A 27,264-nucleotide genomic window follows, 5' to 3' on the forward strand; every position below is an offset into this window, starting at 1 on the left:
AAAGAAAAAAATTACAAAATCAGAATTTATTGCCAAAAAATAATTATGGAATATTTAAAGAAATTAAGTTTTGGAGTTTTTCCCAGAATGGTATTCAAATAAGTAATAATCTCTGAGACCCAACTCTTTTCATCACAGTTTACAATCTGAACTATAACAAATCAAAATAACATTCTAGTCAAGAATATCCTATCTGCCAACATTTCACCAAGAGAACCAAAGTAGATTTGGATTTTACCCCCTTGCCCTTCCTTTTCTTTCCTTTCTTTGGAAGTACCAAGCATCAGTGAATCAACTAAATGGAAGGTAAAAGAGCTGAAAAGGTCATAAAACAAACAAAACAAAAATCAAGATAAATTTAACAACTTTTGATTACTGGGAGTGACCTGAATTAGTCACCACAACATCCAAGTAGTTTTGGTTTAAGATTATATCCTATCTCTGTTTAATATCTAAGCAGAGAAAAAGACTGTCAATTTTGGAATCAAAAGACATGGATGAGAATCCATTATGGCCTGAGTGACCTCATGCAAGTTCTTTAAATTCAGTTCCCCTATCATCAGAAAATATCTCCTCTCCTAAATTACTTTAAACATTAAATGGGATTATGGAAAGGAAAGTTCTCAGTAAATCACAAGTGATTTCTGATTGTTGATGCTATTAAAAGTAATACCAATAACATAACCTAACTTCATCCTTTCCTTATCATCCTTAGCAGGAAAAAAAAAAAAAAAAAAAAAAAAAAAAAAAACCAGAAAGGGGAGAAAGACTAAACATAGGAAATTCTATGGAAGAATACTTAAAATTTGTTAGAGGAATGCGCCCTGGCAGGGTAATTCAGTTGTTTTCAGGTTCCATCTCTGGTCAGGGCACATACAAGAAGCAACCAACAGATGCATAAATAGGTAAAACAACAAATCGATGTCTCTCTCTCTCTCTCCCACCCTTTCTCAAATCAATAAATAAATCTTCAAAGTATTTTTAAAACCTGTTAAAAAGGATGAAACCATAAGGGCTTTCACTTCTCACTTTCTTTAAATTTCCACTCAAAGGGGGCAGAATAATAAGTAATGTTTGGTATTGTCTTGGTATTTTTCACATATTGAAACATAATTTGTCCATTTCTCAGATTCCTACAAATAAAATTTTAGATGTATCTTTACATGAGCTACAATGAACTGAAGAAACAACGTAAACCATACTCTTCTTTCTATGGTTTCCAATTTTGTACAATGTGAATATATGACCTTTTTAAAAAGTTTGTTTTCTAAAAATCACAAACCATAGAGCAAGCATGCATGCTTTATATCTCAGAGATTTTTGAAAGGCCTAAACCACAAGGTCCAGTGGCTACTATGAAACACAATTTTTTTTCCCCCCTCTGGTCGGCTTTAGTAAAACTCCCCTCAGAGGGTGCGCCAAATGTTTTGACAAGAGAAGAACCCTACTCATGAACAGTTCATGACTTACATTACTCTTAAGACATGACTCTTGCCGAAACCGGTTTGGCTCAGTGGGTGGAGCGTCTGCCTGCGGACTGAAAGGTCCCAGGTTCGATTCTGGTCAAGGGGATGTACATTGGTTGCTGGCACATCCCCGGAAGGGGGTGTGCAAGAGGCAGCTTGTTGATGTTTCTAGCTCTCTATCCCCCTCTCCTCTGTAAAAAATCAATAAAATATATATTGAAAAAAAAACTCAGTTGTAAAAAAAAAAAAAGATATGACTCTACCTCGTAATCTCTCTCATTTTCCCCCTATATCCATAAAATAAGCATAAATATATTTTCAAGTAAAGAATAGAGAAAATGTTTTTTGCATCTTTGTAAAAAAAATCCTTTGGCAGGTTCATTATCTAAGTATCAACAGAAACGGACACAATGATAGGACCTCGTGATAGGATCTTAAGAGAAATGTGGGGAATCAAATGTACAACATAAATGAAGTTTATGTGCTTTAACTTTAAATTGGCATTGTCATCAAAACCAATTCTAAAGAAGAAGAAAGAAGAAGAAAGAAGAAAGAAGAAAGAAGAAGGAAGAAGGAAGAAAGAAGAAAGAAGAAAGAAGAAAGAAGAAAGAAGAAGAAGAAGAAGAAGAAGAAGAAGAAGAAGCCGAAAATAAACCCAACTTCAGAAAGCTGGGAAAGGGGAGAAACATTTACCTGAAGCATCTCCAACTTTAAAATCACTGTCATCTGAACTATCATAATCGAGAGCTTCTAGCAGAGAAGCTGCCAAAGGCTTCACCTGCCTCCTCTTGGAGCTGCGATCCACTGTTAAGAAAGAAAGAAAGAAAAAATTACAGCGTCATTCAAAAACCACACGAAGCACAGGGGAGAGCGGTGGTGCTGAGGGAAGGTGCAGAAGACCTCCTGCTCCGGATCTTTATTGGACTCCGTTCTGGGCAGAAGGTGTCGGGGCAGGTTGGGGTGGGAACGCGGGCTGGGGAGGGCCGGGAAGTAAAGTGGGCAGCTCCAGCCACCGGTCGGCGAAGGCGAACCCAGGCTGGCAGGAGGCACTGAAGCTGACCCTCTTGCACAGCTTGGGATGTTTCTGCGAGTGGGTCCCAATCCCTCATTTGGACACCGTGACAGTGCACAGAAAGAACACGCAAGGCCCGGGGAATAAAAAGAAGTCACGATCGTTCCCGCGGATCGCGACGGGGAGGCTTCCACCCCACCCACCCCCGCCCTGCGGTCCCACCGGCTCTGACTCCGACCTACACGGGCTGACAGGGACCTCGCTCCCCGCGGAGGCCTCCGACACTTACTAAGGAATCCGTGAGGCGGTCGTTGGGAGACCTAGCGAGAGGCTGCGAGAGCCCAGGCAGCGCCGAGGTCGGGCGCTGAGACCGCGGGAACCAGTCGGAAGATGCTATTTAAAAATCGGCGGTGCCGCCGGGCGGATGGGGCGTCCCCGGTGCAGCCCCGCGGTCCCTGCCCGCACCCCACCCCCTGGCCCGCCCCTCCGTCCTCGCAGAACCGGCCCCAGGCGCTCGCTCCCCGGGCGCGGGCGCCCTCCGGTCCAGGCAGCGCCGCCAACCTGGCAGCCCTGCGGAGCGAGCTCCCTCGTTAAAACCGTTAGGAAAAAAGAAAAAAAAGAAAAAAAGAAAGAAAGAAAGAAAAACTTTATTAGCCTGCACCAGAAGCAACAAAAGACCCAGAATTTGCACAATCCGAGACCCGACTGCCTGAGACAATAGGGAAAGCAACGACCCGGATACAGCTCGGAAGACAAGGAAGTAGAAGCGGGAGGCAGAGCAGGTCCTTTATGCATCGGGAGCCGAGAGCGCCTGCGCCAAACCCGGCCCGCTCTTCCTCCCCGAGCGGAGCCGAGCGGAGCCGAGCGGAGCCGAGCGGAGCCGAGCGGAGCCGAGCGGAGCCGAACCGAGTCCAGAGAGGCCGTGCGCGGTGCGGGAGAGCCACGCAGATCCGGAGTGGCCCCGCCCAAAATCCCCGAGGCTCCACCTTCAGTCCAAATCTGTAGGGGCGAGTTTTTTAAAAAAAGGATTTATATTATACGATTTCCACAAAGGGACGTTTGCTAACTTAAGTTATTCTAAAAAAAAAAATACCATCTCTTCCACTGCTTCTTCCATAGATTTGCATCCCTTAAGATATCTTGGTTACATGGGGAAATTTTATTTTCTGGAAGCGGGTGATGTGAGAATAGCATTGGGCCTTGTTTGCTGCTTTGATAATTACAACTCTTAACAGAGGGGAAAGCATTCATTTAATTATATTGACTATTGTGAGAATGATTGTGCTTCGGACAGACATTTCCGCATTAAATAAAATATACACAGTATTTAATTCTGCCAAGAAAAAGAGGTAATAGACCTAGGGGAAATATAATATGCATTAACTTATGATGTATGTCCAATGAATGTAAAATAGTGCCTTACATCCAGTTAGAGAATTTATTAAAGTGGAATTTTAATACTAGTAAATTCACTACTACTATAAAAACATGAGGACAGTATGTACAACCAGACAAGGCAGTCTTCTGTCAATGGATGGTCATTGGTGCCATTTCAATCCCAACAGGAATCCCCAGTTTGGGGTGCAGTGAAGAAAGACATTTTATTTAGTGCAAACAGCTCAATTGTGATACAGCACAGCTGTGAAACTGCCGGATAGTGTACAGCTCAATTACCAAGCAGCACAGCGCAGCACAGCTGGGAGGCAGCCCCTGGTGTCAGGCCCATCTCTGGCAAGACAGCTCTGCTCCTGGTTTGCTCCTCTCTGCTCCAGTGAGACATCTTTGTGACATCTTTGGTGTTTGAGCTCAGCCAGGGAAGCACTGCCTTCAGTCTCCAGTGGAAAGGGAAATTGTACTTTCTCAGTGAGAGGAGAGCTGCTGACATATAGACAGAAGTTCCCACTCCTGGGACTTTTGCAAAGGAGGGTGCCAAATCTTCACAGTTTGATTGGCCCAAAAAGCATTGTCCTGGTTGGTCAAAATGAAGCTTCTCTGATTGGTCAGTGAAGAATCTGATGGGGGATATAGATGTACAGCTGAGTTGGATGTGGAGCCTCAGTCCTATTGATTGAAAAACTATTTCAGGAACTCCTTTATCAGGGCTGGCTCATATGGCAGGAACACTATGCAGGCAGGCAGTTCAGTTCCTCTGAAAACTAAAAGTCTCATTATAGCCTTGGCTTTCACTCCCCCAACCTTTCAGACACTCTTGTATGCACCAAAATTTATTTTCAGTATAAACTATCCAGAGTAGTTTCTATTTCCTCTATTAAATATTTTCTGATACAGTATTTGGTCAGAAAGGTGTTCATAAAATAAAACCTTAATGATAGGAATTTAAGATTTATTATTTGATTTGGTGTTGGTCAAACAGTAATAATTTCATTACCAGTGGAAAATAAGATATTGGTAGTTGAAGGCATACAATGGTAAAACAATTACTTATATAGTCACATGTAATCATCTGGAATGAGGTGCCTATTAAAAGCAAGCCTTTGTTAAGTGTTTGACAGATATTAAGCTGGAAATAAGAAATACTGAGCAGGGCTAGAGCCAGTAGTTAGCCAAACAGCTGTCATTTATGATTCCTAAAGATATCTTTTGCAGAAATTCCATCACTCATTTGATCTCACTGTAATTAAAATTTTCAAGAGAAAACACTATTGATGAAGTAAGAAAAGGTTGTGCTGAAATTTATGAACTTCATGACAATCTCAAATGTTCCCACAGAGAAAAGACAGGTTCAAATAAGAATTCCTAACTGCAACTTTAGATGGTTGGGAAATTCAGCCACCCAAACATTATTAAAAACATTATTAAACTAGAAGCCAGGTGCATGAAATCTGTGCACAGAAGAGGGTGGTCATCAGCCTAGCCTGTGCCCTCTGCAATCTGGGACCACTGGCTCATAACCACCTGCCTACCTGCCTGATTGCCCCTAACCACTTGCTTGCTTGCCTCATCTTCTCTAACTGCTTGCCTGCCTGCCTCATTGCCTCTAACTGCTCGTCTGCCTGTCTGATCACCCCTAACCACTCTGCTTATCTGCCTCATTGCCCATAACTGCCTCTGCCTTGGCCCCCACTGCCGGAGCTTTATCTAGAAGGATGTTTGCAAAGACCTTCAGCTATTCAGTCTAATTAGCATACAGTGGTGCCTCGCATAAAGAACGCCTCGCACAGCGAACGCTGCACACAACGAACTACATTTCATGATTCATACAACGAACTTCGTTTCACACAACGAAGTCGCCCGAGCTTCCATGACTGCTTCGCCCGAGCTTCCACGATCGCTGCTGATGTATTGCATCCTTCCGCGCAGGCACTGCAGGCAGTCGTTAGTCACTGCGCTTAACTTAAGCACGTATCGCGGCAATCGTTCTTCATTACGAATCAAATCACGCACGTATCACGGCAGTCGTCCTTTTAAGTTAAACTCAATATTTTTTTTATATCATGGCTTCTAAAAAACAGGACAATGCTCAAAGGGAAGCGTCATCTAATAACGAGGAGCAACAATCAAACAATCAACCAATCTCAACTGCTGACATCAAGAACATCCTGGTCAAATGGAAAGCAGTTCAGGAGTTTACCAATGCCCACTATCCGGATTCAGCTGAAGCAAACAGGATCAACGATCTTTACTCCGATACTCTTGTCCGTTATTTCCAGCAGATGTTGGAGAAAAGAGAAAAACAAACGACTTTGGACAGGTTTTTCATGAAACCATCGGCCAAAAAGCAGAAAATGGATGAAGATGTGCAAGATTCGGTAGACTCTACTTAGTCTGTCTTAAAATTAAAAAAATGTGTGTTTTTTAAAAAAAAAATTATGTTTTTAGATGTATCTAAGTAAAAATAATAACAAAAAATTTATCTTTTTTTATGTCATCTTAGCATATTTTATGCTACAGAACGAATTATTTTTTTTAACATGTATTGTTATGGGAAAACGAATTTCACATAACGAACTTTTCACATAACAAACTTGCTCCTGGAACGAATTAAGTTCGTTGTGTGAGGCTCCACTGTATTATGCTTTTATTATATATATATATTTTTTTTTTATTTTTTTTTAAATAATGGGCTTACTGATAATCACCATTTTCAAGTTATATAAAATATACTGACTACAGAATTTTCTTCAAGGATTTAGGCAGTAAGGATCTACTCTAGTATTACATAAGTAAAAACTTTTCATATGTATTACAAAAGAATTATACTTTAAAAAATTTAATCAATTAAGTTTTTCATAGCTATATATTACACAAATGAATATCATGAAAATATATTTTCATCTTATCTTTGTACCCTAGCCAGTCAGTCATCTCTTTAGACATAAGGGTAACTTTTAAAAAAACAGTTACTTAGCTCAGGGCTGAGTTTTTATAACAGCTTTATTGATATTTAATTTACATAACTTAAAACTCACCCTTCCAGCTGGGACCAGTTTGGCTCAGTGGATAGAGCGTCGGCCTTCAGACTGAAAGGTCCCAGGTTCGATTCCGGTCAAGGGCATGTACCTTGGTTGCGGACACATTCCCAGTGGGGGGTGTGCAAGAGGCAGCTGATCGATGATTCTCTCTCATCGATGTTTCTGACTCTCTTTCCCTCTCTCTTCCTCTCTGTGAAAAATCAATAAAATAAATTTTAAAAAAAACAACTCACCCTTCCATATTGTAAAATTTAGTGGTTTTTAGCATATTCATATTTTTTATCACAACTATTTAATTTTAGAACATTTATATCACCCCAGAAAGAAACACCATACCCATTATTAGTAACTCCTCATTTCCCCTATTCCTGGCCTTTGACAATCACTAATCTACTTGCTGTGTCTATGGATTTGTCTATTTTAGACATCCTACATAATAAAGAGGTAATATGCAAATTGACCATTGCTCCAACACACAAGATGGCCACCCTCATGTGGTCAAAGATGGCTACCCCCATGTGGACACAAGATGGCTGTCACAAGATGGCCATCAGGGGAGGGCGGTTGGGGGGGGCAGGTGTGTAGGGAAGGGCAGTTAGGGGCAACCAGCCTGCAGAGAAGGGCACTTGGGAGTGACCAGGCCTGCAGGGGAGGACAGTTAGGGGTGAACAGACCAGCCAGGCAGGTCAGTTAGGGGCAATCAGGCTGGCAGGGGAGTTTTTAGGTAAAGAGGCAGGCAAGCATTTGGAAGCCAGCAGTCCTGGATTATGAGAGGTATATTCGACTGCTCGTTTAGTCGGACATCCTTCAAGGGGTCCCAGATTGGAGAGGGTGCAGGATAGGCTGAGGGACACCTCCTCCCCTCCCTCCCCCACACAAATCCATGAATTTCATGCACCTAGTTTCATATAAATAGAATAAAAAATGTGTTGTCTTATGTGAATGGCTTCTTTTTGCAAGTGTAGTGGTTTCATGGTTCATCCATATTGTAATATAGCTTATTTTTAAATTAACATTGTACTGTAAAATGTGATCAATATTTGTTCTGCATGAAGAAAAAACAAAAATGACAGGTGAGTACCTCAATGTTTGCCATAGTAGCTATTTATTTGACAGATATCTTAGACAAGCCAAGGCATTTCATCATGTTTCAGTGCATATGAATGGCAGTCTTAGGGGCTGAGCTTCACAAAGGGCAAGTCCCAAAGAAGCAAAGCAGATGGGCAAAGACAGCAGCAGTGACACAACATCATCACGTTTACAATATTATATGTCAGACAGACACATAAGGTTGGTTAGAGACAGGAGGTTTCATGTCATCAACTCAAAAGGTGGAAAAGCTTTCAAATAAACAAAAATGCATAAATTATACTTTATATTCTTTTTAACCCATCAGATCTTTAATGACAAATCATAAGTAAACTCCCTAACATTGTTCTAAATCTAGATAACTTCGTTTAAAAAAATATATGGGCAAATGGAGAAAAGTGAAAAATAAGTAAATGTTTGGATCAAAGGATCATCCAGAAGCAAACACCCTTATAAATGCTATCTATACCAAGACCCAACAAGCCTCTCTTAAGCCCCCTCAATTAATACTCCCTTGGTGGACCATAAAGATGGCCATTATCTTGAGTATAACACTATTTTAAAATTTTATATAAGTGGGATTCATACAGTACTAGTATGGGTTTTATTTTTTGTTTGTTTGTTTCTGGTTTCTTTGATTAATCTTTTCTTGTGAGGACCATCTTTGTCACTGTGTGTGGCTGTAGTTCATTTGTATTATGGAAACACATGCTTGAATGTACCACAATTTATTTACTCGTTTACCCTTGATCAACATTTTGGCTCTTTTTCTAACTTGTGCTTCAGAATTCTTCCAACCTCTAACCATTGTCCAATTCCAAAGACATGGCCCCATATTTAAGTATTTATTACAGCAGTACCTCACTTCTTGTACCAAAATCTGTATTATAATTCAAGGACTGCCACAAAAATTACTTTAAAAATTCGGTGGCTTAAAACAATAGGAATTTATTTCCTCACAGTTCTGGAGGTCAGAAATGTATCAACAGGGCACACTTCCTCCAAAGGCTCTATGGAGAATTGTTCCCTGCCTCTTTCAGTTCCTAGTGACTCCTGGTGTTCCTGGGGTTTTGGCAACTTAACTCCAATCTCTGGGTCCTTTACATGACCTTCTTCTTGTGTGTTTGTCTGTGTGTCCACTCTTCTGCTTATAAGGACACCAGTCATAGGATTTAGAGCCCACCCTAATCCAGTATGACATTATCTTAAACAGTTAACTCTGCTAAGACCCTACTTCCAAATAATTCAAATTCTGAGGTTCTAGGTGTTCATGAAGTTTCAGGGGACACTGTTCTGCCCACTATACTCTTCAACGTCTTGAAACAGAAAAACAGTCTGCATTATCTAAGTAATCTAGAATGCCAATCTTGGAGTGAAAGTCTATGAACAGTTTTAAAATCAAGTAATTTTAAATCAATATTTTACTAGAGCTCCACAGTTTGAGGGATCTGACATTTATTTGATAAACTGCTCTCATTAGCCTGGTTGGGATTAAAGAAACCATGAGTGGACTATTCATGTCAAGTTTTATTATGAGGTTAATACTTGGATTTTAATGTGAATTTGGAAGACTCCTTTTTCAATGTTATGGGACAAATTAATAGCATCAGAATTATCTATACCTTGAAACCTTCATAGATGTTATGAATTGAATGTTTTTATTCTGCAAAAATTCATACATTATGCTCTAAACCCCAATGTGATAGTATTTGGGTATGGAGCCTTTTAGAGGTAATTAGATTTAGATGAGATCATGAGGGTGGAGCCCATATTATTGGATTAGTGTCCTTATAAGTGGAAGAGAGAAAACCATGTGAGGACAGTGACAAGGCTTTCATCTGCAATGCAAAAAGAAGGTTCTCAGCAGAAACCAAACTGAGGGCACCTTGATCTTGGACTGGCGAATGCTTTTGTATCTACAGCTGTTATGAAAGACCATCCAAAGTAGTTTGCTTTTTGTTGACTAGGAACATACTTTGACTGTCATACCTGGGTACATTAACTCTGGAGCCTTCCTGCAGGGTCCTCAATCATCTCTTAAATTCCACAGAAAATCATGATGATCTGTTACATTGCTGGTGTCATGCTGATTGGACCTAGTAGGAAAGAAGTAATCAGTACTCTTAACATATTGATAATTGTAGGCCAGATGGTAGGACCTAGATATAATTTTAAAAAATCATGTTTCTGTGACCTCAGTGATATTTATAGGATTCCAGTGATCTGGGACATCTATGTATACAAAACCCTAATATGCAAATAGAACAAATGGTGGAATAACCAAATAACCGGTCACTATGCTGTGTGCTGACCACCAGGGGTGTGTGTGGAACATAGCAGGCATCAGCAGCAGGCAGCAGAGCACAGAACATGAGCGTGGGCGCCAGACCAAGGTGGGGCACTGGTCGCTGCCATTGGGGCAAGCCTCTGGTGGTTACTGAAAATTCTTTGCTCCCAGGTGCCATGGACCCACCCGTCATTTGCACCCGGTGTCAGCAGGTAAAAGAGGTGGCTGCCAGCCCAGATCACCCCTGAGGGCTTCTCCACCTCCCCTGCTCCTGAGGGGCAATCAGGGCAGCAGCAGTGCCAGCCCCGCTTGCACCTGCTGCTGGCACCTAACAGGGCTGCAGAGGGAGGGGTTGGACAGGGGTGCAGAGGATGGGCTGAGACCCGCCCCTGTACCCACAGCCTTGCAGCTCACAGTTCCTTTAAAAGTGCATAAATTCATGCACTAGGCCCCTAGTGTCAAGAAAAACCTTATCATGAATATGTGTAATACTATGTAGGCCTCTGAATTTGATACACAACATTAACCACATCTGCTTGTGCTACTCTGACCTATTTACTGAACAAAATGAAAAGATGATAGTTTGGGGCAAGGCCCTATAACCAGTCTGGGATGCCAAGCAAACTACTCTTCAACTGCGATATATAATCTATCAGGTCTGTTAGTGCTTGAAGCAGATTACCATGCTACCTGAGTTATCTATCATGAACTGGGTCACATCTAACAAAGTCATAATATTGAATATGCATAGCAGCAGTCCAAAAACAAATGGAAACTAGGTGGGTTTGAACAGGTACTGAAGGCATAGGTAAGCTGCATGAGCAAGTGTCACAGATACCCATGTTCTAGGCCTCTTTCCCTACACCTCAACCTACACCTATAGTTATATGAAGCATTCTCTATGACAAGTTAACTGAGGAAGAAATATTTTAACCTGGTTTACAGATGGCTCTGTATGATAAGCTGTCAATATGCTAAAGTAGACAACTGTATTACTATGGTCTCACTCTGGATTGACCCTGAAGGACAGAAGTGAAAGGAGTGGTTCTTCTTACTATTTCCCCTAGTGATCTGCTAATGAAATTTTAACTTACCATCTCTGTAACTGTGTCTTTGCTGGTCTAGAAGTCTGTTTCCAGGGAAGAATGCTTCTATTAGGAGATAGGGCAATGATTCCATCACACTTGAAGCTGCGTCTGCTGGCTAGTCACTTGGACTCCTCATGTCAATCTATCAACAGGCATATAAGAGGGCTTACCCTAGTAACATGCATGATTGATTGATTTTGATTACAATGGGAAAATTGGGACACTAAAACTCAATGAGGGTAAGGAGGAATATGAATGCATGAGATTCCTTGGGGGTGCCCCTTTATATTCCTGTTCTTGCCAAACTACTCCTTTAATTTCTTTATTTCTGAACTATATTCCATTTATAATTCTGTGAAAAACGGCTCTCATGTCTTCTGCAGGACACCTACATCATTGAATTTGAGAGTTTGGAGGTAACAGGAGATCCAGTGAGGTCTTTCTTACCTCATGGGTTTCACCTATTCTCATAAGTTCTAATGTGCCTTTGCTTCTACACTTCATGTCCGACTTCCCTTCTGCCTCCCCTGCTGACATCAGGACTGCAATAAGAAACACTGTTCCGCAATTGCAGAAGGTCAATTCCTTATATAAATCCTTTATTATATAAACCTTGACTGATATATCTTCCCACATTTCTGACTTATTCTAACTTTTCTGTTCTGTCTCCTCCTGACTAGCCTGGTCCTCATTTTATTCATGTTTTCTAGGTTTTAACATTGATTCTCTTTTCCCTTTACACTTTCCAGTTTAGACATTCTTTCTAGACAAGATCACCAATATGGCTTTTCTTTTTAAACTGTACCCCCAGACCAAACTTAACCCTTTAGGGGTATTTTCTGCCAGTACTCGGCATATTTCTAATGGGATATTTCATAAGTATCTTAGACTTAAAATTCCAAAAACAAATTCATGTTCTTGATCTTGGTATGGACACTATACTCCCAGTAGATAACCTAAGCCATATATCAATTCTATTTAGTACTTACAACAAAGCTTTGTAATTATCCCCCAGGCCCTTTAGCCTACCAGGTGTTAAAGAAAGACACTAGTGTGTCATTCTTCTTATCCTAAGCATTCAGTATGCTGAACAATACATAGTAGGCACTTAATATGTATTTAATAAATGAATACATTAATAAACAAACAAATTGACGGAATGGATGGATTTACAGAAAATATAGAAATTTCAGAGAGATAATAAATGACAATATAAAAGAGTAATAGAGCTTAGTTCTAAAAAAGCTATAAACTGACAATTTAGGTATCTATACTAATAAAGGGGTAATATGCTACTTAGACCGAACATCTTCCGGACATCCTTCCAGACAAAGCCACGGTGGCAGGAGCCAAGGCAGAGGTGGTTAGGGACAATCAGGCCAGCAGGGGAGGGTGGTTAGGGGTGATCAGGCCAGCAGGCAGGCAAGCAGTTAGGAGCCAGCAGTCCTGGATTGCAAGAGGGATGTCCGCTAGTTGGACATCCCCTAAGGGGTCCCAGATTGGAGAGCATGCAGGCTGGGCTGAGAGACCCCACTCTCCTAGGCACAGATTTTGCATGCCAGGCCTCTCATCTCTATATATATTGTAAAACCCTAATATGCAAATAACTAAACAGCGAAACAACTGAAGAAATGAACAACTGAACAACAGGTCACTATGGTGTGCACTGACCACCAGGGGGCATGCACAGAACATGGCAGGTGTTGACAGCTGGTGGCAGAGCATGGAACATGGCAGGCATCAGGCGTGGTGGGGTGGTGAAGCAGGTGAGTGGGGGCACCAGACCAAGGCGGGACATTGGTTGCTGTCATTGGAGCAAGCCTCTGGAGGTTACTGAAAATTCTTTGCTTCCACGTGCCATGGTCCCACCAGGCACTAACACCTACTGCCAGCACTGAACCCTCTTGCACCGCTGTCAGCGTCCAGTGATGGTCCTGATCGCTTGGCACCATCATCAGATGCAAGTGGCAGCTGCCAGCCCAGATCTCCCCTGAGGGTTTCTCCACCCACCCTGATCTGAGAGGCGATCGGGGCAGCAGCTGCCACTCACACCCACAGATGGCGCCGGCCCCAATCACTCACTGTCAGTGGTGCGAGCATGGCTGGCACTGTCAACATGTGGAAGTGGCAGTGGCAGGAGCAGGACTGCTGGCAAACAGTGTTCCAGGGCTGTGGCAGGAGGGGCCAGACTGGGGAGCAAAAAAAGGGCTGAGACCCACCCCTGTGCCCACCACAGTCTCGTGGTTCATAGTTCCTTTCAAGGTGCACAAATTTGTGCATTGGGCCTGTAGTATGGTATAATATCGATATTCTAAAAACTTCAAATAGAATTATTCTAAAATGTTATTTAAATCTAAGATTCTAGTGACAAGAAGTATCACTTATTTAAAATTGCTAGAGTTTCTTTATTTTTTAGTATTCATTGAATTTTGCACATAAAGTGCTTCAGGTATTTAATTTAAAATGATGAGAATTAAAAAGCTTTGAGATTTATAATTGTGGGAGTAAACTTTCACAGACCAAATATGTTTTCACTTTTCTAATAGAAATTTTGTAATTAAATACAGTTTATGCTAAGTAACTATGATACTAATGGAAGAACATATTTGTTTTTAGATTAAGGATAGCTGCAGAATCTTTATTAACAAGTGAAGGTATAATTTGTATTTGTATTATCAGAAAAACAACTCCAGTTATCAATTTACCTACTAGGAAAATAATTAAATGCCTAAATGCAATAAAGTAAAACAAAAAACAAAAAACGATTCTGCCTTTAATTTGCATTAATATAATTGTACTCCATGGCTCACTTATCAAATTATTCCTCTTTACTGTTACACATTAATAACAGCACATAATCACTATACCTTCCAAAAATTTCTAGGCTTTAATATTCAGAGAAACTATGTAAGAGAACTCATTGTTTAGGTGGGGGGAGGAGGAGTCCTATTGATATACTGTGTAGATTTTTTTTTAGAGCTATTCACTGTACAACTAATATTTAATTTGGACAACTAATATTTATACTTTCTTTTGGATTTTAAAATTGTCCACAAAATTAAATCAAGCAAAAGAATAAGAACTCCTTGCCGAAACCGGTTTGGCTCAATGGATAGAGCGTCGGCTTGGGGACTGAAAGGTGCCGGGTTTGATTCCGGTCAAGGGCATGTACCTTGGTTGCGGGCATAACCCCAGTAGGGAGTGTGCAAGAGGCAGCCAATCGATGATTCTCTCTCATCGATGTTTCTAACTCTCTATCTCTCTCCCTTCCTCTCTGTAAAAAATCAATAAAATATATATTAAAAAAAAAAAAAAGAATAAGAACTCCAGAGAGCACAAGTCTCAGAGTGGGCTGATAAAAAAGCAGTTCCAATTCATTTATTAAGATACTAGAGGCCCGGTGCACAAAATTCATGCATGGGTGGAGGGTGTCCCTTTGCCTGGGCTGCATCCTCTTCAATCTGGGACCCCTCAGGGGTTGTCTGACTGCCAGGTTTTAGGGGAATTAACTCCAGTCATTAGGAAAATAACACAGAATGTCCCTGACATAAAAACAGTGTGGTTTTATGAGCTGTTTTAATAATAACGACCATTCATTTAAATATCTGCTTACATACAATACAGCTGATACCATGTGAATTCAGAATGTTAATATCACAAAGTCATAGAAGACTGTAGTGGAAATAACCTTGAATTGTCTAGTCCAAGCTTTTATAAATATTGAAATTCCCATTTCAAAGATTTTGAATGCTTTTTGTCCTAAGAAGCTTAACCAACTTTTGAGGCAACCCATTTCCTGTGAAAGGACTGGAGGACTCTTGCGGGGCTGAAGTAACTGGGCATCGCCAGTTTGTGGCTATGGGCGCACCATCTTTGTGATGGTGTGATGGTCAATTTGCATACCCCCTCTTTCTTAGATAGAATTAGCCCATGATTGGGTACAAAACTTTTTATGAGTCCTCACTGCTTAAAGAATAGTTCTAAATCTAAAATTCTTTAAAATCAAATTCAATAAAACATTTTTAAGAAAAAATCCCACTGTCACACCAATAAAATAAAATACTTTAAAAACTGGGTAAATCTTTTTCTGTTAATTTCTTATAACACATTCCTATTCAACATAATCTCTTATCACATTAACCTCATCTCAGTTCTTTCTACACATTATGTACTTACACTATGTACTTTTATTTCTTCTGCTTTATTCAGGGTACTTCATCTTTATGAAGTGCAAATTTTCCTCTTTTCTGGCCTGATCATTCTGCAAAGATCCTAGTCTTCATTAAGTTCTTCATGTGCTCCAAAGTTTTCTTTCTTTCTGTATTATCAGTATTTTCACTTTTATACCCTTATTGCCCAAAACAAGTCATATGGCTAAGCTTGATATAAATGAGGTACAAATATATTCTCTCGATTAGGATGTTAAATATTTATAAACAAAAAGACAATCTACCACAGTCTGCTCTTCCTGATTGCAATCATTCCAATCTTTTTTTCTTCCTGTGTCAAAATATCATCCCCCTCCTCACGAAAAGAGATAACCAAAAAGTATTATTTATCATTATTGCCAGCTCAAGTCCTATGATCTCTGAGCCATGCTGTAGTCTCTGTGTTTGTTTTGGGTATGCCTTCTCTTGATCTGGAGAGCTTTGAAGTAACAAAGTCAAGTTAATTGCCCTCAGAACATGCAACATGCAATGGTGAAACAGAGATTGGAAAACCATACAATGAATGATCCTGTTCACAAAGAGAAAGACAGAGAGGCATACACTGGTCCTGAAATCTTGCAAGGTAGAAGTTGCTGCTGACTGGAGGTGGAGAACATTCTTTGCTTAGGCCCCAATTCTGCCATCTGGGGATTTGTTCTAATCCACTCTTCCCCGTGGCTCCTGTCTCCCTCTCTGGGAAGTCTTGTCTTAGATACACTAAAGAGGAAATTACAGAATAGCACTTTCATGGGAGATAAGCACATCTCTCAACCTGCTTCTCATCTCCAGAGATTGAGGAGTCCAAGAGTCTTTACACATCCACAACAGTCAGAGGCTCTTTATTCCAAGGCTGATGTTCCTTTAGCAGAAACACCACTTCTCTTTTATTTGATTCCAGGAAACTCAATCCATCAAAGGCCATACAATTCTTTTTGGAAATACTAGTACCTCTTTCTTCCTCTAGATTTAATTTCAGTCACTTTGATCCGATCAGGCTTTGGTGAGAGAGCTACACCTTTATCTATGACTTTCATATTGTTCCGTTGAGAGAATTTACTGAGACACCTTAACTTACTGACCTGTTTCCACAAAGGTGTGTTGGCTACATTCTTGAGTGAATCATGACCTTGAGGTTGGAATTGACCTTTTTGGTCAAACACCTCACTTTTATCTTAAGCAGCTAGATGTGAGAATCCACCCTCCAACTAGGCAAGTCTACAAAGTACCAGGTGCTCTATTCCCTGTCAGTACAGCTTGCAAACTAACAATTACCTTTTCTCAACTATCGCTAATAACCTACCCATGCTGCTAACATACCCCCTAGGGGGCCTACCATTTCACTGAAAACTAGAAGTTCATCAGAAACATGGATTGTAATGGGCTTTCCAACATTTTTGGACCTTCCCGCTACCACTACCCTCAGCTCCTCAGAAGTCCTCTCTAGCTTCAGACCCTTAACAACCTAGGAATGTGGCCGGCAAACTGTGACTAGTGAGCCACGTGCGGCTCTTTGGCCCCTGAAGTGTGGCTCTTCCACAAACTACCACGGCCTATTTTGAAGAAGTCTATTTTGAAGAACTGGCGTTAGAAGAAGTTTACGATTTAAAAAATTGGTTCTCAAAAGAAATTTCAATCGTTGTACAATGTTCATAGTTGGCTCTGTGGACTAAGGAGTTTGCCGACCACTGGTCTAGGACCTCTGTTCTGTCCACCTGCATCCTTGTTTCCAGTCGATTTAACATCTACTTCTCCTTCAGGTCTAACGTTACCTTTTCGGAGGAACATTTTCCTATTCTTTCCACACCCAATTACTTGTGCGATCCTTTCCTTCATGATTCACTTCAGATGATCCCTAGTATCCCTAAAATCTGACCCATGGAAGGCTTTTGGGTTAAAAAAATAAAGAGAGGGCCGAAACCGGTTTGGCTCAGCGGTAGAGCGTCGGTCTGCGGACTGAAAGGTCCCAGGTTCGATTCTGGTCAAGGGCATGTACATTGGTTGTGGGCACATCCCGGGTAGGGGGTGTGCAAGAGGCAGCTGGCCGATGTTTCTCTCTCATTGAGGTCTCTAGCTCTCTAGCTCTGTCCCTTCCTCTCTGTAAAAAATCAATAAAATATATTTAAAAAAATAAATAAAATAAAGAGAGAAATAAACGAAATTGCACTGGGATGGTAGGAAAGGATGTGTAGGGCACGATCACTGAAAACACATTTAAGAATACAATGTTGGGCCCAGGGAGAGGGCAGTGTCAAAGGTCCTATGGTGTTGACCATTCATTGAGGTCCCTCTGGGACCTGCGGGTTGAGAGCTCCCACTGACAGGACGATCTTCACGGCCTTCCCAGCGTTTAACCTCCGCCCGAAATTGACAGGAAGCAGCTGCAGTGTTTTTAAACCACAGTCCCTGACCTCAGCCGCAAGAGACGCGACCTGCCCTGCAGGCGCCCGGCGCTCAGCGGCTGCAGGCGCCGCGCCGCTCCCTCGGCGGCCGCCGCGGCCTCCCGGCGCGCGCCCCGCACGCGCGTCCCCAGAGCCTCGGCGCGCGGACCCGGCGGCGGGCGCCGCGCGAGAGGGCCCCGCGGCCTGGGCGCGCGCAGGTCCGTCCCCGGCCTCCTCCTTCTCTTCACGCGCGGCTTCCTGAGAAAGTGCCTGTCTAGTCGATACAAGTGTCCCAGTTTTTTACGGAAAGCAATCACCCTCCGGGAACATACATGGCACAGGCAAAAGAATGCTTTCCTTTGAGCGGACGCTGAAGGTCTGTTCCGTTTAGAGCAGCCGCGATGGGCGCTGGGGGGGAGTCAGGCACTGTTCTGGACAGCCGCATCCGGGCCTCCTGCCGCAGGGTGCCCTCCGAGCCAGGGGTCCTTCAGGTAGGAGGTCCTGGGTGACTTTGGGCGTCCGCTCCTCCTAGGTGCACTGAGTCCCGGCTGCCGGCGTTGCTCGTTTGTGTTCTCCCTGCTTCCGTGCCCTCCGCCGCCACCATGCTCCGCCAGATCCTCAACCAGGCCAAGAAGCATCCCAGCGTAAGTTCGCGACCCCTTCCTCGTGGCCTGCCCTGTGTGGGGCTGCGGCTGCCTCCGTCCCTGGCAGCTTCCTCCCTGATGGCCCCCTTCGCTCCCGGAGGCTGGACCTGGCCTCCCTTTGCCCTGTCCTGCTGGTCACTCCGGGCCCTTGGTCTCTGACCTTTCCACGCTTTGCATTGTGGGTTTTTTTTGTTGCGGGGGGGGGGGGGGGGGGAAGGTGCTGGCCGGCTGAAGGTGAAGGATACCTTGGAGGAAAGTAAAGGAGTGAGTGCTGGAATGAGCTGGCGGCCCCGCCCTCTGGCAGGTGGCAGGGACCGAGAGGGATGGAGTGTGCTGTGTGCATTAGAGGCCAGTGAAGCTCAGGTTGTCACCCGCTGTTTTGTGTGCGCTCCCTGAAGGAGCTTGTACACACTGCATTGCGCCGCCACCAGGCCTTGTGGGCCTGGGATCTTGGAATCCTCAGTTTGTCTGGGCGCCTTGACGTTTGGGGGAGTTGGATGACGGCAGAGTTTAATTGCAGTTCAGTTATTTTGCATCTCATTCCCCGCCCCATCTCCCCCGCACCTCAACGTACTATGATTTAAAAACTCAATTACTACGCTGTCTTTTCATCGTTACCCTAAATCCAGTTGGTAGCAGTATGTTTTCAGAGGCTGTGCCTTAAAAACTAATGTTTGTATGGGTGTGCTGCTGCTTGCTCATTCCGGCTGTTTAGTGAGTCTTTCATAACATATATCGATATATCGAGGCAAGCTTAAGTAACCTGTCAAGAGCTTGTTTTTCAAGCTGGGAAATTTATTAGGAATGATGAGGTATAAAGAGGTGACGTAGACCCCATGTTTTTAAACACAGAATTGAAAAGTAGCCATTTGAAATCTGGGAATCGACATGTAGAATCAACGGTAGCCTTTCCATTTTCCGTGTCCAGGTATTTGAAGATGACTGTTAATTCTTGTCTCTTTTGTGTTTGATTCTAGTTGATCCCCCTCTTCATATTTATCGGAGCCGGGGGTACTGGAGCAGCGCTGTATGTCACACGGCTGGCATTGTTCAATCCAGATGTCTGGTAAGCACTTAAAAACGTTTGGAACTTGGTTGGTTTATTCATCTGGTTTAGGAGCCACAGGCTTTCTGGGGAGGCAGCCTGAAGTAATAGAAGGAACCTGAGTTGTGTAGCCAACAAAACTCAGTTCAGATCCCAGTTCTGCAGTTGTAATTTTCTTGATACATGAGATCATCTAAATTTCTCTGAGTCTCATTTTCTCGTTGGTAGATAAGAACTGCTAATACCTATCTTAATATAAAGATTGAGATAATTGTTTCTGTAAGATGCTTAATCAGGGTTGCTGGTACATGTAAATGCTTTTTGCTTTCCCACAATAACATGGTGTTTCTGTTTTTGTTTTTTGGTTGGTTTGTTGAAGTTGGAAAACAACAGGCAAGGAAAAAAAGATGGATTAATTGCTATTTTATGCATTTTGCTATATAACACTTCATTGATGAAATAGGGAACATCCAAGTATAAAGTTTCCTGTGCCAGGGATAGGGAGAAGGACAACTGTCCCAAGAGGCTCTGTGTTTACCTTATATCTAATAGATAATGTGGGATTGTTTATCACAGATCCAGTTACCATTTCAACTTTACAATGAAAACAACACCATACTCCACCTAATAATAAATGGGATCTATTCAGAACATTAGATTTTAAAGAAGTAGGAAACCATTTTAAGTAGTTTTTAATGTTGTAACGATTATAATGTCTTATTTTTTAGTTGGGACAGAAAAAATAACCCAGAACCCTGGAACAAAGTGGCTCCCAATGAGCAATATAAGGTAAGCTACAAAATTGTTTCAGAATTACTGGGAAGTGTGTTTTAGTAAATTTTCTCATGGAGTAGTAGTTTTTGACATTGGATGTGCAACAAAATTTAATTATAAAGAACTTTGAAGAACTGCTAGATTGTTCTGTGAAATTAAAATGGCATGTTTTTCTAATAAGTATTTTTTGCTAAGGATTTTATTCACAGACTGGACTCTGGATGTGAAATTAAAATAATGTCTCAATTCTACTGATTTGATGAAGAAAGAAGAGATAGTATAGCTCTTGTTCACCATTTTCATATCTTCGTCTAGTGTAGTTTTTCTCAAGTTTCAGTGTACATAGGTACCCTCTGGAGAATTTGTGAAAACAGATTCTTTAGCTCCGCCTCCCCTTTTCCCCCTCACCCCTCCAGAGATTCTGATTCAGCTGCTCTGTTGTGGTGAAGGAGAATATTCATTTCTAACAAGGTTTCTGTTGATGCTGACACTGCTGATCCATGAACCACACTTTGAGTAGCACTAATCTAGTGGAAATTTTCATTAGCTTTTCTTCCTTGTTGGTGTGGTTGAAATATTTCATGTGAAGATTAGTAGGAATTTTTAGAAGTCAGTTGAAATTGAAATTTTACCATGAACCTTCTAGATAAACTTAACATTTTTTCTGAAGAGTGGTCTAAAGAATGATTTCATGGACTGAGACCATTTACTTAGTTTTTTGAGATATAATTGACATAATGTCGTGTAAGTTTGTACATGTTAATTTGATGCATTGATATATTGCAATATGATTACTACAGTAGCGTTAACTAACACTTTTATGACATCATGAAATTATCATTTTTTCTTTTGCGTTGAGAACAATTAAGATCTAGTTTCCTAGCAGCTTTGAAATTTATAAGATAGTTGACTGTAATCACTATTTTGAACCTTTGGTCTCCAGAACTTACTACTAGTTTCAAGTTTATACTCTTAAACATCTTTCAGATCTTCCACCTTTTAGAGACCACCATTCTACTCTGTTTTTATATGTTTAGTTTTTTAGGTCTCACACGTAAATGATATCATATAGTATTTGTTTTTCTCTGACTTATCTCAGTATAATGCCCTCAGGGTCCATATGTCCTTGCAAATCTGAGACCATTTATTGTTTCCCCAAACATAATCTTCCTTATGTGTAAAATTTTTGTATATAAAACAAATCCTCGCAATGTCAAAATAACAAAATGGAAAGCCCAACAGCTTTATTAGGGTATAATTTTAATACCATACAATTTACCTATTTAAACTATATAACTCACCCATGCACTTTCTGCTATATCAGACTGCTTCATCAAAAGAGAAATAGCAGTTTACTTAAGCATTTTTAAGAAGAGGTACTCTTGACCAGTGTGTGTCTAAAACCCCTTAGGAGATAAACCTCCCTATGGAGGTGACACTATCATTACTGATAGCAGCAATCTTTAAGCTAATTATCACCCTTTGCCGATTCTAAGTTTTGTACTCAGCCTTCAGATTATAATTTGGCTTCCAAATCTCTTAAAAAGATCTCCCTTCAAGGAACAAATAAGAATGCATCCATGGAGCTGAAGTGAGCCATCTGATCTGTGTGTTACATTTTGCCTCAATAAAATGATAAACAGGCATCATGTTTTATTTTTCTCTCTTAGAATTGTTTAAATCAAGTCCATTCTAGAGGAAATTGTGTCATACTCAATAAAGTTTAAAAAAGAAAACAAAAAAACTCAGGTATTGATTCTTCCACCAAAGAATATATTGGAGTCTCTGGGTATGTGTAGTTCATGAAGCTCCCCAGGTGATTCTGATAATGAAGCCAGTTGCCAATGTTCTGGGACACGATAACACATGCCACTATGAGGCCATGTAAGCTTGGAAGTGGAATGTTGCTACAACAGAAAGCTAATGTGTGTAGCATAGATGGGCTGTGAGTAGCTGTGACACTGATACTAAAAACTTGAAAGATGAGTCATATAATGGCAAAATATTTGGTAAAGTGTCACCTGCTGTACTTGGAAGGTGGACTACGTACCTGAAGAGCAGCAATAGAAAGAAATTTTGGAAAACAGGATATTAGTGGTCCACAATTGCTAACTATATTTGCCAAGAGATGAGCATGTAGAAGAATAGAATGATTTGCAAGAATAAATAAAAGGGAACCAGTCCAGAAACTGGTAAGCTGAGAATGAACAAAGCCTACTACTGTTTCTAAACCCAAACAGTGAGGTAGACTAGATTATTCTGTCATTCACTGCCCTTCACCTAAGAGAATTTGTTTTTCTGGTGCACCTATAATACATTAGGGTTGGCAACATGACTTGCTTTGGCAAATCATAAGTGAGGGACAGTGTGATATCTGCCACTTCTGAACCAGTGTGTGGTTGCTCCCATTGTTATTTTCCATTTATCATGAAACCACAGTTGACAGCTAAGATTACTAGGATTTAAATGAGAAGAACATTGGGGCAGTCAGTTTCTAAGTGATATGAAATGTGAGGGATTTAAAATAAACCATTATTGTTACAAACCACTGGTTATTTGTTCCACTTTACAATCTAGCAAAAGCTAACTAATACAAACCAGAGAGGGTACTAAAATGGGATTTACGCATCAAAGGCCCAGCAACGCTTCAGTTGAATAAAACAGCCAAAACAGAGATCAGAATACATTGTGCCTTCCCAACTGTTTCAAAGACCTTCAAGGTAGCCACCATTAAATTGAGAAAAAGAATGGCGACATGGAAGCAGAAAAATAAGCAGACTTGAAGACTTACTGCAACAAAATTTTGATACTAGCATATGGAACCAAATAGAAGCCTGCTTAGTTTTGAGGAAATTGGCAGCAATACCGTCAACTTTCCACTCTGCATGGGTATGGGAGCTTGATCCTGCTTAATATATATCCTGCAGTTCCTTTTATAAATATTCTGTAATATTTTGTTAGGGATAGCACAACTTTGTTTAACTCATTATTTCAGTTCAATTGCTTTATAAGAGAATATGTCAAAATAAAGAAAACTTGTTAGGGCTCATTCATACTTTTATGTCTCTCAAGAAAAAGCTTTACTACATGGGATTTTTTTATTTTTTTATTTAAAGAAGTCAAAAGTTAGATTAAAAAAAGATAAGATATGTTTGGAGAAATAAAGCAAAGAGCTTGAAGAAATAATGGATACAGATTCATGAGCTTCTTGCTTAAAATCCCTGAAGAATATGTTAGTAATTTTGTAATTTTGGTTTTCCTGGGATTTATGTAGTCTTCAAGTAATTATAGCACAACTCTTCAGTGTTTTTGGCACAAGAATGAGTAAACTCAAGGTTATAGCCTTTCTTTGGCTTACTTACAAATTCTAATGTTTACTCAGTGTGGAGCAGTTGACAACTAGAACCATTAAAAAGAAAAGTTACTGAGAAGCAGGGTTTTTTTTTAAGCAGTCATAGTAAGATTTCTAAAATTAATTGAATATAAAATTTTCAAGTATACAATATTATTTAAATACAGTAGTATTTAAAAGGAAAAACACAGACCTATTTAAAAGTTTTTATACCAGAGGTAGTCAGGGGTCTTTTTGATATTGATGCATCTGGGTTAGGAAACTAATAGGAAAAAAAGCCATCAAGGCAAATCAATTTCTGTTGAAAAAGTTATGTAAACCATACAACAAAACATTACCATATGACTAGTTTATCTTGGTTGCTATGAATCTCTCCTATCTTAACTTACAAACCTACTTTGCTAACCAAAGTAGGGATGATGATGCTTAGTATCCTTCTGTATACTTCATGGATATGGAAGTAAAAATTTAAGAATTGGAAGTATGTATCATAAGGAATTCTTATCTCTTAGGAAACAATTTCTTATGGCGTCTGAATAACAGGTTATACTAATACTGCTCTTCTGTGGTAGACTGAATATTTTGACCTTACAAAATCGTCATTAAAGAACTGGAGTTTTGGTGTCTTTGAATGACTTACACATTATTAAGGAGGGGATGGGATGGAGCAGGGAACGGGGTAGAGGGGTCAGTGGGGGGGGGGGGGGGGATCTGTAATACTTTGAACAATAAAGTTAAATTTAAAAACATTCTTAAGAAAAAAATCATGTATGTTATCTTTACTATAGAAAGCTGAATAAGAATAATTCTAAAACTTCTGTACCATCTCTGTGTATTTGATAATTATGTAAAATACCTTTTTTCTTTTTCAAGTTCTACGCAGTGAATGTAGATTACAGCAAACTGAAGAAAGAAGGTCCAGACTTCTAAATGAATGTTTCACTATAAAGCTGCTTAAAATGAAGGTCTTCCAGAGCCATCCGCACAATTTTCCACTTAACCAGGAAATATTTCCCCTTCCAAATGCACAAAATCATGTTGGTGTATTGTGTTGGGGTTTACACTGATCAATAAATATTTGAAACTTGATAAGTCTCACTATTTTATTGTTAACCCTCACCCAACGATATTTTTTTCCATTGATTTTTAGAGAGATTGGAGAGAGAGAGAAACATCAATTGGTTGCCTCCTACACACATCCTGATTAGGGCAGGGGATCGAGCCCACAACCAAGGTACCGTACCTCCATTGCTGGGCCAATGCTCTAACCACTGAGCAACTGGCTAGGGCTGTCTCGCTATTTAATGCTGAAAATGTTCTCTGAATTTTATTACTAGGGTATGGGAAATAAATATTAGAATTGAAGGGATTTCTTGAGTTTGTATATCCTATATAATAAAGAGCTAATATGCTAATTAGATTAAACAGAAGGACTGTCCAGATGATTGTCTGGACGAAGTCGGTGCTGCAAGGGCCAGGGCAAGCCCCTTTTATGAATTTTGTGCCTTGAGCCTCTAGTATGTGTATAATTTGAAAAGAAGACTTTAAGTTGCTCAATAAAACATTTTTATTTTGTGTTTAGGCCATAACTTCACAAGAGCATAATAACTGCAACTGGAAGTTATACAAAGGCAGATCGAGAAAAATATTTACATTTTTTTGGCAAAGTGGAAACTTCTGTACATCTACATCGGCTGATATCTAAGCTGTGCAATTGTTAATGTTTACCATAGCATTCTCTGCTGAAGATTTTCAAGGTTATTAGTCACTGTAGTCTAACGGGATTTTAGTTGTATCTGAGCCTATCACTGCTAACCATGGAGCTAGTGGCCAAGAACAGATCCTGGGAATTTCTGTTGACTCTTGGAAGGTTTTCAAAAGCCAGGAAGTGTATTAGTAGTAATTTTCAGGTGGGGAAAATGTACAAGAGTTATCTTTTTCAAATTGGGCGAATCGGAATTCAGTTGAAGAAAATGTTACTATGTATATTGACATTACCTGTTAAGTGGCTTAGACCTTTTAGCCAAGTCTGAAATTATCCAATGAGCAGGACATTTCAATGGTGGTTATTCCAAGAATTAACCGTATTTTATATATGAAATTTTCAAATAGGTGTGTGTTTGTGAGTCATTATATCATAGAACATCTTTGGATTTTACTATATAAACTAGTAGCCCTGCACACAAATCTGTACGCCTGTTGCTCACTGCCACCTTCCAGTAACTGCCCACAGTCCCACCCTCCTGTAGCTCCCCCCAACACCCTCCCTTTTACTTTTCCCTCCTTAGTTTGCTCCTCTGCCTCCCATAGCTCTCTGCTACCAGCTTGTAGCTTGCTGCCCCACCTTCTTGCTGATTCGTGATCTGGTCTTATGCGTGGAGTAACGACCATTTGCATATTACATCTTTATTATATAGGATATTTTGTTAGTAAAAGCACATTGTATATGTCAGGAACTAAATGTTTGAATTAACATGGATTATCTCAAATACACTTTTATTTTTAAAGTTAAGAAAACTAGGATGTGGGTGAATTAAATTGCTTCTCATTCAAATGTGGATATTTGAACCTAGGTAGTCTTGAATCTACAGTGTAGAGTACATTTCAGTTAATTTAAGCTCTTATGTCTCTTGCACAATTTCAGCCCCTAGAACATAGTTTCTTAACCTTGCTTATTAAATCAGTTCATGTTTTCTCTATGTCCAAAATATATCTAGAATATCACTATTTTCAACACACAATTTCTCTATCATCACCTTGGTCTTAAGCTATTAACCAGGATTGTTAAAACAATCTGTTAGCTGATCTCCCTGTATACAATATGTTATCAACACAGTAGCCAAAATGATCTTTAATACATAAGTCCCAATATGACATTTCTTTCCTTAAAACCCACCAACATTTCTCCGTTACATGTTATTTTTCGAACTATAAGATAAAGTTTTTATTTTTTTATTTTAATTTTTATTGATTTCAGAGAGTAGGGAGGAGAGAGGAGAGAGAGAGAGAGAGAGAGAGAGAGAGAGAGAGAGAGAGAGAGAGAGAGAGAGAGAGAAACATCAATGATGAGAGATAATCATTGATCTGCTGTCTGCTGCCTCTTGCCCGCCCCATACTGGGGATTGAACTGCAACCAGGCATGTGCCCTTGACCAGAAGCCAATTGGGACCCTTCAGTCCATAGGCCAACGCTCTGTCCACTGAACCAAACCAGCCAGGGTGAGAAAGTTTATTTAGAAAGTCACAGAGTTGAAGTGATCCCTAGAAGAAACAGGTTTAGAAAACAAATTACAGAGGCAAAAGAAGAGGCCCTTGGAGCTTAGGAGAGAGAGGGTAAAGGTAACCCGCCTACAGGGAAGAGGAGGAGAATAGGAAAGGTGGTGTGTTCCAGGAGGGAGAGCACCAACATTTCCCCCTTTTAATCAATAAACTTTCTACTCCACTTTGTACTGTCCTCAACTTGGTCACACACCTCAACTGACTGGATTT

The 27,264-nt window shown here is 40.6% G+C and overlaps 2 protein-coding genes across 12 annotated transcripts in view; one reads left to right on the forward strand and one right to left on the reverse strand.

Moving 5' to 3' along the window:
• Window positions 1-3,300, reverse strand: part of PHF14 (PHD finger protein 14) — a 150,080-nt gene extending 146,780 nt beyond the window's left edge. For 3 of the 11 annotated variants that reach the window (XM_045578356.1, XM_045578354.1, XM_036429319.2), the window contains exons 1-2: window positions 2,768-3,289; window positions 2,160-2,270 (exon numbers count right to left, since the gene is read on the reverse strand). In XM_045578356.1, the coding sequence (XP_045434312.1) occupies window positions 2,160-2,270; window position 2,768 (112 nt within the window). In that variant the 5' untranslated portion in view covers window positions 2,769-3,289. Of the gene's footprint in view, window positions 1-2,159; window positions 2,271-2,767 lie in introns of all 11 variants that reach the window. The other 8 variants (XM_045578351.1, XM_045578345.1, XM_045578335.1 and 5 more) reach the window with 6 other exon arrangements.
• Window positions 3,301-18,442: 15,142 nt separating this feature from the next.
• Window positions 18,443-24,865, forward strand: NDUFA4 (NDUFA4 mitochondrial complex associated). The gene is made up of 4 exons (XM_036429320.1): window positions 18,443-18,605; window positions 19,583-19,671; window positions 20,379-20,439; window positions 24,650-24,865. The coding sequence occupies exons 1-4, from the start codon at window positions 18,564-18,566 to the stop codon at window positions 24,704-24,706; spliced, it is 249 nt and encodes an 82-aa protein (XP_036285213.1). The 5' UTR covers window positions 18,443-18,563; the 3' UTR covers window positions 24,707-24,865.
• Window positions 24,866-27,264: the final 2,399 nt, after the last annotated feature.

Source organism: Pipistrellus kuhlii, unplaced genomic scaffold (genome assembly GCF_014108245.1).
Source record: "Pipistrellus kuhlii isolate mPipKuh1 unplaced genomic scaffold, mPipKuh1.p scaffold_m20_p_10, whole genome shotgun sequence".
In the NCBI taxonomy this organism is placed as follows: domain Eukaryota; kingdom Metazoa; phylum Chordata; class Mammalia; order Chiroptera; family Vespertilionidae; genus Pipistrellus; species Pipistrellus kuhlii.

What these genes read in the sequence shown, in the direction of transcription:
- NDUFA4 (XM_036429320.1), top strand. Translation starts at nt 18,564, where the DNA reads ATGCTCCGCCAGATCCTCAACCAGGCCAAGAAGCATCCCAGC. An exon ending in TTGTTCAATCCAGATGTCTG is followed by an intron (nt 19,672 to 20,378) that starts GTAAGCACTTAA and finishes CTTATTTTTTAG; the next exon opens with TTGGGACAGAAAAAATAACC. An exon ending in CTCCCAATGAGCAATATAAG is followed by an intron (nt 20,440 to 24,649) that starts GTAAGCTACAAA and finishes TTCTTTTTCAAG; the next exon opens with TTCTACGCAGTGAATGTAGA.